This window comes from Melanaphis sacchari, unplaced genomic scaffold (genome assembly GCF_002803265.2).
Source record: "Melanaphis sacchari strain LSU unplaced genomic scaffold, SCAv2.0 Contig202_pilon_pilon, whole genome shotgun sequence".
Lineage (NCBI taxonomy): Eukaryota > Metazoa > Arthropoda > Insecta > Hemiptera > Aphididae > Melanaphis > Melanaphis sacchari.
The window spans coordinates 21,368-34,646 of record NW_020270994.1 but is presented as its reverse complement, the minus strand read 5'-3'; the positions used below and the strand labels follow the sequence as shown (position 1 = coordinate 34,646).

At 24.5% G+C, this 13,279-nt stretch overlaps 2 protein-coding genes across 2 annotated transcripts; both read right to left on the bottom strand.

Moving 5' to 3' along the window:
- Positions 1 to 1,838: 1,838 nt before the first annotated feature.
- Positions 1,839 to 4,436, bottom strand: LOC112593392 (PIH1 domain-containing protein 1-like). Its single transcript, XM_025337769.1, has 7 exons — positions 4,179 to 4,436; positions 4,011 to 4,092; positions 3,728 to 3,913; positions 3,175 to 3,321; positions 2,604 to 2,833; positions 2,391 to 2,537; positions 1,839 to 1,932 (listed from the first exon to the last, which is right to left on the bottom strand). Exons 1-7 carry the CDS (start codon positions 4,239 to 4,241, stop codon positions 1,894 to 1,896), a joined length of 894 nt encoding a protein of 297 aa, XP_025193554.1. The 5' UTR covers positions 4,242 to 4,436; the 3' UTR covers positions 1,839 to 1,893.
- Positions 4,437 to 5,476: 1,040 nt separating this feature from the next.
- LOC112593418 (polyphosphoinositide phosphatase) lies at positions 5,477 to 12,071 on the bottom strand. The gene is made up of 14 exons (XM_025337807.1): positions 11,876 to 12,071; positions 11,595 to 11,790; positions 10,643 to 10,850; positions 10,358 to 10,422; positions 9,850 to 10,097; positions 9,328 to 9,523; positions 8,869 to 9,067; positions 8,567 to 8,792; positions 7,626 to 7,851; positions 7,417 to 7,552; positions 6,562 to 6,765; positions 6,346 to 6,492; positions 6,073 to 6,243; positions 5,477 to 5,727 (listed from the first exon to the last, which is right to left on the bottom strand). The coding sequence occupies exons 1-14, from the start codon at positions 11,960 to 11,962 to the stop codon at positions 5,514 to 5,516; spliced, it is 2,523 nt and encodes an 840-aa protein (XP_025193592.1). The 5' UTR covers positions 11,963 to 12,071; the 3' UTR covers positions 5,477 to 5,513.
- Positions 12,072 to 13,279: the final 1,208 nt, after the last annotated feature.

Here is a 13,279-nt window from a genome sequence, read left to right as displayed (position 1 = left end):
TTATGCAATTTTATATAATATTAAATTTAAGTGCTTTTTGTTCATCTTACCAATAATCAAGCTGTTTAATTTAATTGTATGATATGATATAATATAATATAATATATTATTATGCTATTACTTATTTAAATTGTATATATTTATTTTGTAAATTGTAGCCACTGGGTTGTTTCTTTTATCACGCGATTTATGTCATACTTAAAAATTTAGCTCATATTCTAATTAAAAAATAAAAAAAATAATAAATATGTTTATTAATGTTTGATATATAATTTGTAAATTATATTTCAACTAATGTATTAACTTAGTATATTTTATGTATTTGTTACATATTATACTAAGTATAAATATCTAATTATTATTAAAATGGGACGCAATTCACCTAGCATTAAATATAACAGGGACGCAATTCACCTAGTATTAAATTACAACAGGGACGCAATTCACCTAGTTTTGTGGAAATGGGACGCAATTCACCTAACGCCGATTATGTATATTTATAGATTTAAATGGTTTTCGTATCACATAATTTGTGGGGCCCCACAAACGCGGAGCCCGGTACGGTCGCACCGCTTGCCCGCCTAGAGCCAGTACTGTACCTGAGGTATTTACAAATTACAATCTACTAGGTACTCTAAATGTTCTAATATGTAATACCTATCCGAATATGTGCATAGTCTTATAGACGTCACTAAAAGGTATCGAGAGGTACTTTATTACTTACTTACCTCATAAACTCTTTTGGGGTAACAAATATATATCATTAAGCTACCACCAAAAAAATACTTGGATTTAAAAAATATATTCCCGGTAATTATTATTCAAAAGCGACAATAATGATTCGTTCCTATAATTGTCAAACGTAGTATGAAATAAAAATATCATGATCAAAACAATTTTTGATTGTTGATGTTATTTTATACATAATATTATGTGATAACGTTAATTATTTTTTTCATAAAACTCCTTTCTATAAAATTTCTTGAACAATCATTAATACAACATATTTTTTCAAAAAATAAACAGAATTCAAATTTTCTGTGATTTTTTTTACTACACCAGAATTTCGAGTTTAGTGACGCCTATATTATTATTATTATTGTGAAATCATTTTAACAATACGATATATGTGACAACTTGTTTTAGTGGAAATTAAAATAAACTTTAGAAAATTAATTAAAATTTGGCTATAACATTATCAAATTCCAATAATGCAGCTAACTTTGGAAGATGAGTACTTTTTTTGCTGGTTGACTATGATATCAGTAAATGTTAGTTTATAATGTGATTCTGTAGTAGAATCATTTGTTTCAGATATTTTAGCTTTTTAAAAAACATAAATAGCCATACAGGAGTGGAACTCATGTGGAAGGAATGCATTTTATGTTGTTTAGTAGTAGTGGCAAGCTATTCAAGATAATCTGTCTGGACATTTCATATAGGATGGTATTTGAGAAAAATGTACATTTGGCTAAGAAACTGTAATAGGAACAATTGTTGGAAAAATGCTCTTCTCCACACTTGATACTACAACGAGGTTAATGTGCAAAAAATATATTATTCTGATATCCGTGAGCTAGGTTAGTGACAGTTATGGTATTGATTTGTAATGAAAATAATAAATCTTTTTTCATTTGTCCAGTTAAAGTATTTATTCCAAAAAATGTAATATAGGTCTTACTTTAATTACATAATAATTTATTATACTTGCTGTTTTAAAAAATAAAACTAGAATTATAAAACTATTTCTCTTTATTCAATACATGGATTTTCCTTTTTTTATTATTTCAATATAAATGAACAAGAACAAATTTAATACAAAAAAAAAAAAAAGCAATACATAAATTGATAAAACAACAGAATTGAAAATTATTGTAATACTTACTATGAAAATCAATTGCTAGAAATAATGGGCGATACTACTGATAAAAACTGAAAAAGAAATAATTTATGCCATATTTATAAAAAAATATTAAACAATTAAATAGATTCTATATTTAATAAATAATATTAATAATTTGAGTAATAATTTAAAAAAAAAAACATAATATCTAATACTATTTTAAAAGCTTCTAAATAGTTTATCAACTTTTATGTTGATATAAATAAATGATCTCATTAAGTATTAAATCAAAATATTGAAAAACAAATACCAAATATTAAGTTACAACCACCTTTAACTAACCGAATTTCTATTTCTTCTAAAACTAATATCATTCATTATTAATAATTGTGTAATACTCAAACATAATATTTAGTACTAGCATTGATTATAGAATAGATATTTTATAATTAAAGTTACTAATTGTATACATATATATTAATTTTAATTGTATATAAATAAATAAATAATGATGGAGTACAATAAAATATAAGTATAAATAACTTACTTTAGTAATAGTATTAAATGTTACATTGACATTTTTTTGATTAATTGTATATGGTAAACAAATATCCAACTCATATTTTGTTTGTTTGTTTGTAGTTAACATTAGACAATCTTCACCACATTTTAAATCAATTTCTTGTGAATTATGCTATTGAAAATAATAAACAAAAATAATTTAAAGCAATAATTGAAATGTTAGTTTTTATTAAATTACCACGTCTGGCATCCAAACATCTAAAATTATATTTTTAGGGTTATTTTCTGGTTGCACATAAATCCTATACTCAGGTTTGACATGTATGTCTAACTGAGAAAGTGATGCTTTTGAATTTAATTCCTGAATCAAAGGTTTTTTTTTAAATGTTGATGGTCTAGGAGGTCGTTGTTGAATTCTATGTTGCTGCAAAGACCCAATGCATTTTCTATTTTTTAATATAATTGGATCTACAACATAAAATAATAACAACCAAATTAAAAGTATAATATTTAAATTAGATAAGTTTAAGATTGTGGCTTAAAGGAATTCTGTTCTTTGCTATTTCCATACTCGAAGTATCTTAATAGAAATCCAATTGCACATTGTTTTTTAATTTATTTATTTATACTTCAAAATAACATCAACAATTTGTAAAATAAGAAATACAAAAGACTATTATGAGTATTATGTTCTCAAAATGAATGATTACATACTCATCCAATACTCTACAGGGATTTAAAAATAAAAATAGCGAAGAAGAGAAAACTTTTAAGATGATAAACATTAGGTAGTAAAAGCTAATAAATACTCTCTGCGCTTATATCTATTTTGAACTTTTCAGCTACTCCCTCTATAGTAGCACAAACAATGAATGTTTGAAATACATCATCATTTTGACACTTTTTGAAAAATTCTGAATTTACTGCTACATCATAAACAGGAACTCGCGCATTAGCTATAACATAAAAGCTATTAATATTCAATACATTTAAAATAAAATATATTTCTAACTTGAGTCAAAATATATTGTTAATTTATATCTATGTGTTATAATATTTTTAATATTAAATTCATCTGTATTTATTATAATTTTATTAAAATTAAAATACATAATACTAAAACGTTTTGAAAAGCAATAATTTTCTCATAGATTTAACAAATTCATACATAATCATAACTGAGGCACAATTAATAAGATTAATAAACTTAATAAAAATATATTTATAAATCTTTTATTACTTAAGCACAACTGTAAAAATATTCAAATAAAAATAAATGCATTATAGCATTATTATTGAAAATATAATCTTTACAAGTAAGTTACATTGCCTAAGTTTTAAAATCAAAATTTTTAGACTTACATTTATCAATTTCCATGTGTTCTATACCAATACTTAACGGGATACAGAATTTTTCAGGATCCTTAGAATTGAAAACTTCGACAAGTTCTTCTTTTGTAATATCATCTGGAGGTGGAATGTCTGCATGGTGGCAGAGGTTTATGAACACTTTTGACTTATCAGTTTTAAATAGTTTTATACAGAGTCCTGCGGTTAAACAATATTAATTAATATTCAATCAAATTTCTAAATAAATTAAAGTACTTCTTAATAACAAAGGGGCAAAAGATTATTAAAGTCATACCTGGAGCTGGTTTGACTAATTTTCCTGATTCGGGATTGAGGAAACCACTCACAAATTGTTCGAATTCTTGTTCCTCGTTGCTCTGAAAATAATAATTACTATGTCACTAATTTGGATTCGTTTGAAATGAGCAAGTAAGTATACAAATAAGTTATAATTTATACGTACTTGAATTAAAAGGTTTTTTTCAATAATCGACTCGTCGACGTCTAAAAAGTTTTTAGATGACATAATATTACTTTACGTGACTTGTTTGAAAAAGTGTAACAAAAATATGAATTATGGATCGATAAAGCACAAATAAACCGGAAAAAAATGAGACAAATAATTAAGCTAAATGACGAAATAATAAAAATGAATCATTAAATTAGCTTTAAACTCTTTCAAAATAGGTATCAAACGTATATAAACTAAAATACGTGAAAATAGAAGCTCATGCTCCATAGATTTATACTTATAAAACTTATCACTTCTTGATAAGGCAGAAATCACACTATAGTATACTTAGTTGCCTATATATTACTTATAAGGAGTTATCTAAGCACTTGCAAAACTATACATTTGTTATTTTTAAATATTAATAATTATTGTACTATTTGTACTGCATAGGTATAATTATGTCTGTTAGCCCAATAGAATTATACATATACACTATTACAATTGTATATTTTTATACTATCCTTCCTTTCTTACTATTCTTTCTTTAGGAAAAGTATCAAAAATAAAAAAAAGCATTATGATAAATAAATTTTTCTCAGTTTTGCATTATTTTAGAGTTTTAAACATTGGTGTTAAATATAGGAGTAAATTTTATAATGTAAATTTTAACTTTAATAGCAGTATTTTTTAATTTTGTCACCAATGATACATATATGTAACTAAAAATATTGGGAAAATGTGTCTTTTTTACTGTAACTTCTTTTTCCTGAAGCTTTTTTTTTTCAATTTTTTATTTATTTACCTCTATTATAGTTGATACTTTACATGCACACTAATGATATTTTACATAACAAACACAAAAATAAATTATTTTGATCAACATTAAGTTGACAACATAATCACAAGTCCATAACAGATGTATATAAAACACTATTTTTCTGTTTAAGATTTTGTAATCATAATACAATATACTAAAACAAATTACATAGGTATACAACAAATATAATTTTTATATAAATATTAAAATATATAGGAAATAACATTTCTATATATATATATGAATGTTTAAGAGATAATATTATTTGTACAATTAGTTCACTACATTTAAAGTATAACAAATATAATAGAATATCAAACACCAATAAAACATTGGAAAACTGCAACTTATCAATTGTTGTTCCTCATAATAGTCTATGAATATTATATATACATATTTATCATTTAATATTTTAACAAACATTTATAATTATAATACTATTTATCAAATAATAAATGTTACTAAAAATTAATTATTACTCGCTCTTAAAAATAGTAAATTAATAATAACATTTTATATATTATGTGTTAATTACATTGAACATAATTTTTATATTGAAAAATCATCTCATTGTTACAAATAGGTTCACCAATTAAACCTTTTTCAATATATGATTCGTAAAGAGATATATTTGATGGACTAACTTCTGGTACAGGGATATTAAATGAACTGTTGTATTTAGATTGACTATTTGACGTTACTACCAAAACACTTGTTGGATTAATTGCCATTAGTATATACCTGTAAAGTTGAAATAATAAATCCTAGTAATGTAATCAATTTTCAATAATTAAAACAAATTTATTCAATTTGTAAGTATAGGTATATAAATTTATTTTGTATGAACTAATATAATAAGTTTAGATTTTAAATAAGAGGTTTGATAAAAATTATTTTTTTTAAATAGATATTTTATTGACAAGTTAGTTAAACTTTTTTTATAAGAATTTTGTAATTAGATAATTTTTCTATAAATTAAATAAAATAATTTCAATATTCAAAATTAAAAAAAATATTAACTCATACAATAATAATATTTATATTTTGTTTAACTATCATCATTCATGAAAAAATAATAAAAATTACTTTTTATAAATAGCAATATCTGCTGGTTTTGTGACTGCTAAATTAATTCCATAAATACTCTGTTCAGTCTGCAGAGGATCAAAAGTGATAGAATTATCTTTTGATGCAATACTCATTGAATCAATTCGTTTTGAAAAAGAAATATCTTCATCGCTCTCGCCACTACCACAACTGAATACAAATATAGTTTCAATCAAATAAAATAACTTTGAAGATATAATATAACAATACAATTGATTATACATTTTTTAGTAATTAATAGATAAGAAATACCTGCTACTTGAGTTGATTGAATTTGTAGAGCTATGACCTGTCATAGAAGGATTCCTAGTTTTTTCAGAGATTTGTTCACGCTTTTTACCAGGTCTAATACGCATAGAAAATGGACTGAAATCTGTTACACAGTTTGGCATAAAATCTCTGAATAAAGAAAAAAATATGTATTATTAACTATATATTATAGCCATTGATGAATTACTTAAACTATACCTCACAGAATGGCTAATTTCAAAAGCATAACTTTCAGACATCACACTGAATTCATCTGTTTTATAAAAGTGACTAAAGCTATCATAGTCCTCTACATTTAATGAATTGGCTGGATATATTTCTAAGTATTTTTTTTTGATTTCCATACAAGATAATGGCAAGCAGTCCATAACACATTCATCCCACCATCTTGTCAATGGAATACTGCAAAAAATTCAATTGCATTATATTTATGAAATTAATAGTCTAGACTAGTGATCTTCAACTAAAGTACCATAAAACTATTGAAAATATAAAGCATTCATTTATAATTTAGTGAAAATGTAACTCTGGATTTTTACCAAAGTAATTAAATAAAGATTGAGAACCACTGATCTAGATAAAATTACTTAAGATGATGTAAGCACAACATTATTTATCTTCAACTCAAAACCACACATAGCATAGATAAAACCCGTTAGTGCACATTTTTTTTTAAGATTAATAAAATTATTAATTTCCTATTACAAAAAATTATAGAATATTTTTTAAAGTTTTATCTATTTTGTATTTTTTATTATAAATTTAAATAATAAACTTTAAAAATAAATGAACTAATTTAAATGAATATTAATTTTTTGGAGACAATACTTAAACAAATCAATATGTCTCAAATCCTCAAAAATATTATTTTCTAAAATTTTCTTGATAGATGATTTCACTCCAAAATTACATAGAAACATAAAAAATGATTTTCTGTGAAGTATGAATACACTTTGTCTATATTGTGCATGTTTCAGAGAGAAAGAAAATAATATGCTGATATTTTTTAATACTTAATCATTTAAAAAATTACAAAATACAATCATTATTAACCAGTCATTAGGAAGAAATGATGTTGTTTCTGGATGATGTAAATAGTAATCAAAATTTTGTTCCCAAATGGCAGGCTCATTTTCATTTGGACAGAATAATCCCAAAAATAGATTTATAGCATTTTGTTTTTCAGTATCTAGATATAACCAATTATATTATTGTAGAACATGTTTAAACTTAGGTTCAAATATAAGCAACAAAATTCTAACCGGAGAATGTATTACTATAATAACGACTCAATGTTTGCATAATATCATTGCCTTGTGATGTCCAAGGGGCAGTTTTACGGTAAGTTTTTATTCGATGAATTAATTGAGATCCTCCATACTGTAAAGCTAAAGTATCTCCATGGTCCTCATATGAAACTTCCAATAATCGAACACAGTCAGTGTCATACTCTAATTGCGGTTTGTGTAATAATCCTAAATAATAAAGCTGAAAAATAGAAAGTTATTAATATAATTAGAAGTGACGCTTAAAATACCTCCAGATAGCTCATTTGAACTAGCTAAATAATTGGGTGAATGTATGGATAAAATAAGAGAGTACTACACAATACCAAGAAAAAATAATATTTAGAGGGATGACAAATTGGAAAAAAAGAGCAAATTAATCAAATTATTTGAATTTCCTGTTATAATTTCATTTTACACCATTGGTAATGAGTAGTTTAAATTATACATCAAAAAGGATGATTTCTCAATATACATATGGCTTACATAAAAATTGCGATTACAACATTAAAAAAAATCAAAATCTGAACATATTTAATAAAAAATACAAGTAATAAGTACCACAAGTAAAAGGTATTTTTTTACACAAACATAAGTGAAAATCATTTTTCTAACAAAGAACAGGTAAAATACATGGAAAAAATCTAAAAATCTGATTAAAGAAGGTGGAATGCCAATTCTTTGAAATTAATTATAAAAATTGGTTCCAGGCCTACTAAAATGTATTGATTTAAAAGGTGATTATGCACCTATGGTACAATCAATGTAAATTTCATAAAAATATTATTTAGACTTATTGATTTTAATGTGGAAGACCTTCATAATTGTAACTGGAGTTCTATACTGTAATTATAGATTTAATTAGCTCTATACACACCATCACCAAATACATTTATTAATACAACATTGATTCATACTTGATAAGCTAGTGCACATTTCCCAATAACAAATTGAGCAGTGTTAGTACGATCTAAGCAATCAACACAATTTACTCTAATTATTCCATTTTGAAGAATAATACCATTTTTATCTTGCCCAAAGGTAGGTTTTTCTATAATCCGTGGACAATTAATGTACATGCCAGTTTTAAAAATTGCCATACGCGCAATTTCATCAAGGCGTCTCATGACATTTACATTTTTACTGATAAAATATATAAACCAAATTATAAAGGTATCAACAAAAAATAAATTATTAAAAAATTTTTAAAAATATTTACCTTTTATTCATTCTTGCCATATCAAAATGTATATACTGAATGTGATGACAAGGTGGTAAGAACTTATTTAAATATTTCACAGCTGATACTAAATGATCACTTAACTGCGATTCATGAACCTTCTTTTCACGCTTTTTAACAAGATTTATTATAACTGTTGGTGAACCATATCTTCTATACAAATTATTAAAATGAGCACCTTGAAAAAATAAAATTGAACATAAATAAATGTATCTATTTATAGCAATTCTAAAAGACCCAAAAACTTTAAAAAAATGTTAACACTTTTAATCATTATAACGATGGTAAAAACTGTATTTTGTTGGTTTGTGAATAAATATTGATGATTCATCAAACAAAATAATCAATAAAACAAATTAATATAAATTGCACTTAAAGTTAAAGTTAATTTTTTTTTAATAAAAAAGGAGAAAATATTGTACAGTGAAAGTTACTAACCAGATATTTCATGGAATGGATCATTTAATTCAAATGATATTGTAGGTTTTGGTACCATTTTACTTATATCTTGGCTCCATAAGCCAGGAACTGAACCTCTCATTTGAAGAAATGAACTTATATACATATTATTTTGACAACTTGCTCCATGATCTTGAACTATTTGTTCAGTTTCAACTTCATTTCCAACCTCTCCCTAAAAAAAATATTCATTAATATATTAACAATCTATAGATAATAAATTTTATATTTTTTTTATAATTTTATATTCTTCAATGTATATAAACTTATTAGATAATTTAATTAAATTAACAACAACTCACTTTCAAAAATAATTCATAACAACAGAATTATTAATTATCTCTTATAACAGACTAATGGGATGGGAAAAGTAAATATTGCATCCATAAAATATGACAATTTAAGCATTAAAGTAAACACTAGGAAATGTTATCATTTAAAATTAAAAGTTTATTTCAATGAATATAAGAATAAGTTTTTGAAAACTAAATAATTATTTACATTTTTATTAGCGCCTCTCTTCAAAAATCGTGTACCAGCATATCTATTTGATCTTCGAGCAATTAATGTAATATATATTGGACGTCCAAAAATTGAAACATTTGATTGACTAATAAAACCATGCATTATATTTAAAATCCAATCAGGATGTAATTTGTCACGTACATCTTTTAATAAATAGTCATTCCAAACAAATATTTTATTTGGACAACTTCTAGTAACAAATACACATTCTTCATTAGATGATTCTACAACAATAACATACATTATATTTACTTTTGAAATATTATAGAAAGAATTTAAATTAAATAATTATGAAACAATATATTCAATTTATTTTTAATGCTAATTCAAAAAAATAAAAAAACATTAAATGGCAACATTATAGAACATAAAAATGATTTATACATAATTATTTTAAAAGTTTTAATACATTTTAAATACTTATTCATATTATTTTTAGTCAACAATAGTGATAAAAGGTAAATAGTTTAAATAATAAACTAACCATTTGGAATATTTTGTGCAATTGACATATTGACTTGTAGTGTATGTGTAACATCATAACTGTAACTAAATAATATAAGAAAATTAAATAAGTAATTAATAATACAATACACTCAACAAATTTATGAGGAAAAGAAAAACTTTACTCACCCATTCTTTAAATAATTAAATTACAATTGATAAATACTGTTAATTTTTTTTTTGAAGGTAAGAAATGAATTTCTATTACTATTATACAAAGAAAATAATACTATTCTATTAAACCAACACATCTTTCCAGTCTTACCTGAAGTAAAAATTGCTAGATAAATCTACACTTTGAAAAATTTTTAAATAACGTGGTTCATTAACATTAGGAATACGATAAGCATCATTAGGCAAGTATATCATAGATGTATCTTCAATTTTATATATGATTTCACGTCCTATTACAGCAACACGACGACGTTTTGTTATTAAAATCATATAATATCCTTCTAGTAATCTTACAAACCCTTAACATAAATAATAAATAAAAAAGTAGTACAATGTTCTGTTCTAAAAAATAACAGGTTAGTCATCAATAATACAATTTGCACGTGGCTGCCTGATTACAACTTGTTACAGCGTACCTATTACCATTAACTGCTGAGCACTACTAGTTAGATCAGACATGTCAGATTTTCATCATTCCATATGATTATCACAGTTTGGAGCAAACCTATTTAATATTTAAATGAAATGTCGTCTTAGTATTGTAATATAATATATATTATACATCTAGTTATAAATTAAAGTTTGCGATTATTTGTAATTATGCATATAGGTACTCATAAAAATACTTAAATTCCAAAAAAAAAAAAAACAACTAAATTTGTAAAAAACATAATAAACAAGATTATTGTGCAAACATATAAATTCAGAAAATTGCAAACTTCAAGTGAATATAACTTTAAAATTAATGATTTTTGAATTATTTTTTAGTACTTACCATAATTTTTAAAATATCAATTTACTTAGGTTTAAAAACAAATTACATAGTAGCTTAAGTGAAACTGTTTCTAAACTATGATAGACAAATGGAATAATGAAAATCTGAAACATGTAATTAGAAGCACTTGACAATTAATGGAACTATGTTGCAACAAGTTTTGACCGTAGATCCAGCTCACATTACACAACTTGTTCTTTATAATCATAATATGAAGTGATACACTAATACATTGATTATTTTAAATAAAACATTATAATATTTTTACCGACTATGCCAAATGCTGATGCTATTTTACTTAGATTGGTATTTCTGTGTAATCCAACACTCAAAGAATTTATCATATCTAATTCAGTGTACTCAACCCGGTCATCTATGATTGTCAAGTCATGACCCTCTGTTCGATCAATTTTAAGAATGCGATACTTTGTACGAGCATTATTAGATCCAACAACAAAATATCTCTAAAAATAGAATTTGATTAATTTTTTATTTACTTGAGAGAAATGATAAGTTGTAAAATAAACACTAAAATTATGATATACTTACATTTTTAGATTCATATACTCCAATTTTTTGTACAAAATTTATGGCTGGAAGACATTTTATTTGGAATGTAGAATTAGACTTGTCCATACTTATTATTTCTAAATATTTTATTTATTCAAAAATAAGGGACATAAAAATGTGCGAGTATTAATGATGGACAATAATAAAAATAATACACGAATTATGTTAAATTATGCGTAAATAATTAGTAACTGTATAAATTATAATTATTCGTGCATCACAAATTTTAAATAATTTTGACATACCCAATATATTAGGTAGGTACCTGTTAAGTGTTTAGTTATAACTTATAATATAGGTAAAAAAATACTAACAATTTAATATTATATTATTATCTTAAGACAGCGCCAATAAATATAAAATGATAACTGATAACAAACAGCTTATTTACATACAATAACAAAATAATATTGATCATCACATGGCACATAAAGAAAGAATTCAAAGAACCCAAAAAAATAAAGAAGTCGATCATATAATTGTCCGCACAATAATAATAATATAATTGTTGTACAAATTACGAACAGTACATGGTAAATGGGCAGCGGTACAGTCCTGCTGGAAACACATACTGATACTGCTTGTGACAATATCGTATAAAATTGGCCACAAAAACTTTGCAACGGTCTCCATTTATAGTCACTAGGTTTTCATTTGCGCGAATAATTTGAGGATCGACTTCTTTTACGATTTGGTGATCAAAATTGGCCTTTTTTTAATTTTGAGCATTGGCGCAACCATACATATGAACAAGGGGGGGGGGGGTTAAGCTCGCATGTTCTTTTGTGACTCAATGGGACCTAACACCATTATTTACCTATATGTAAACAAGTAAACACATTACATAATCACTAAAACAAACTAAAAATCATAATTATTTGGGTCTGCATAGTGTAGTCTAAATTGTTTTTAAAAAACAGAAACAAAATAAAAATCATACTTGGTAGTTGGTGTGGACCCCGCATAAAGTCAATTAAAAGTAATATTTTAAATTTATTTTATAAATAATTATATGCATTGATACTACATAATTATTTTTGATCTTAATACATAATATATTTTATACAAATTAATTATTATAATATTAAATTCATACAATGGTTTCTCTTCAAATATTTGTTTAGTATAATATTTTAGTCAATACTATCAACAATATCTCTCTCGAAGTGGAAGTTTAACAGAATTTAATAATATTACAAATATATAATATTGAAGTAAAGAAAATTTAAAATAACCATAGCAAAACAGTAGTGCTTTCTTATTTCTACTAAATTCTAGGGTAGTAATAAGGGGTGCTAAAGACCCACCCCCCTATTTGCGGCAATGATTTTGAACAACATTAAATATTAGTCAGATTATCTGACTAGTCATTATTATTTATTA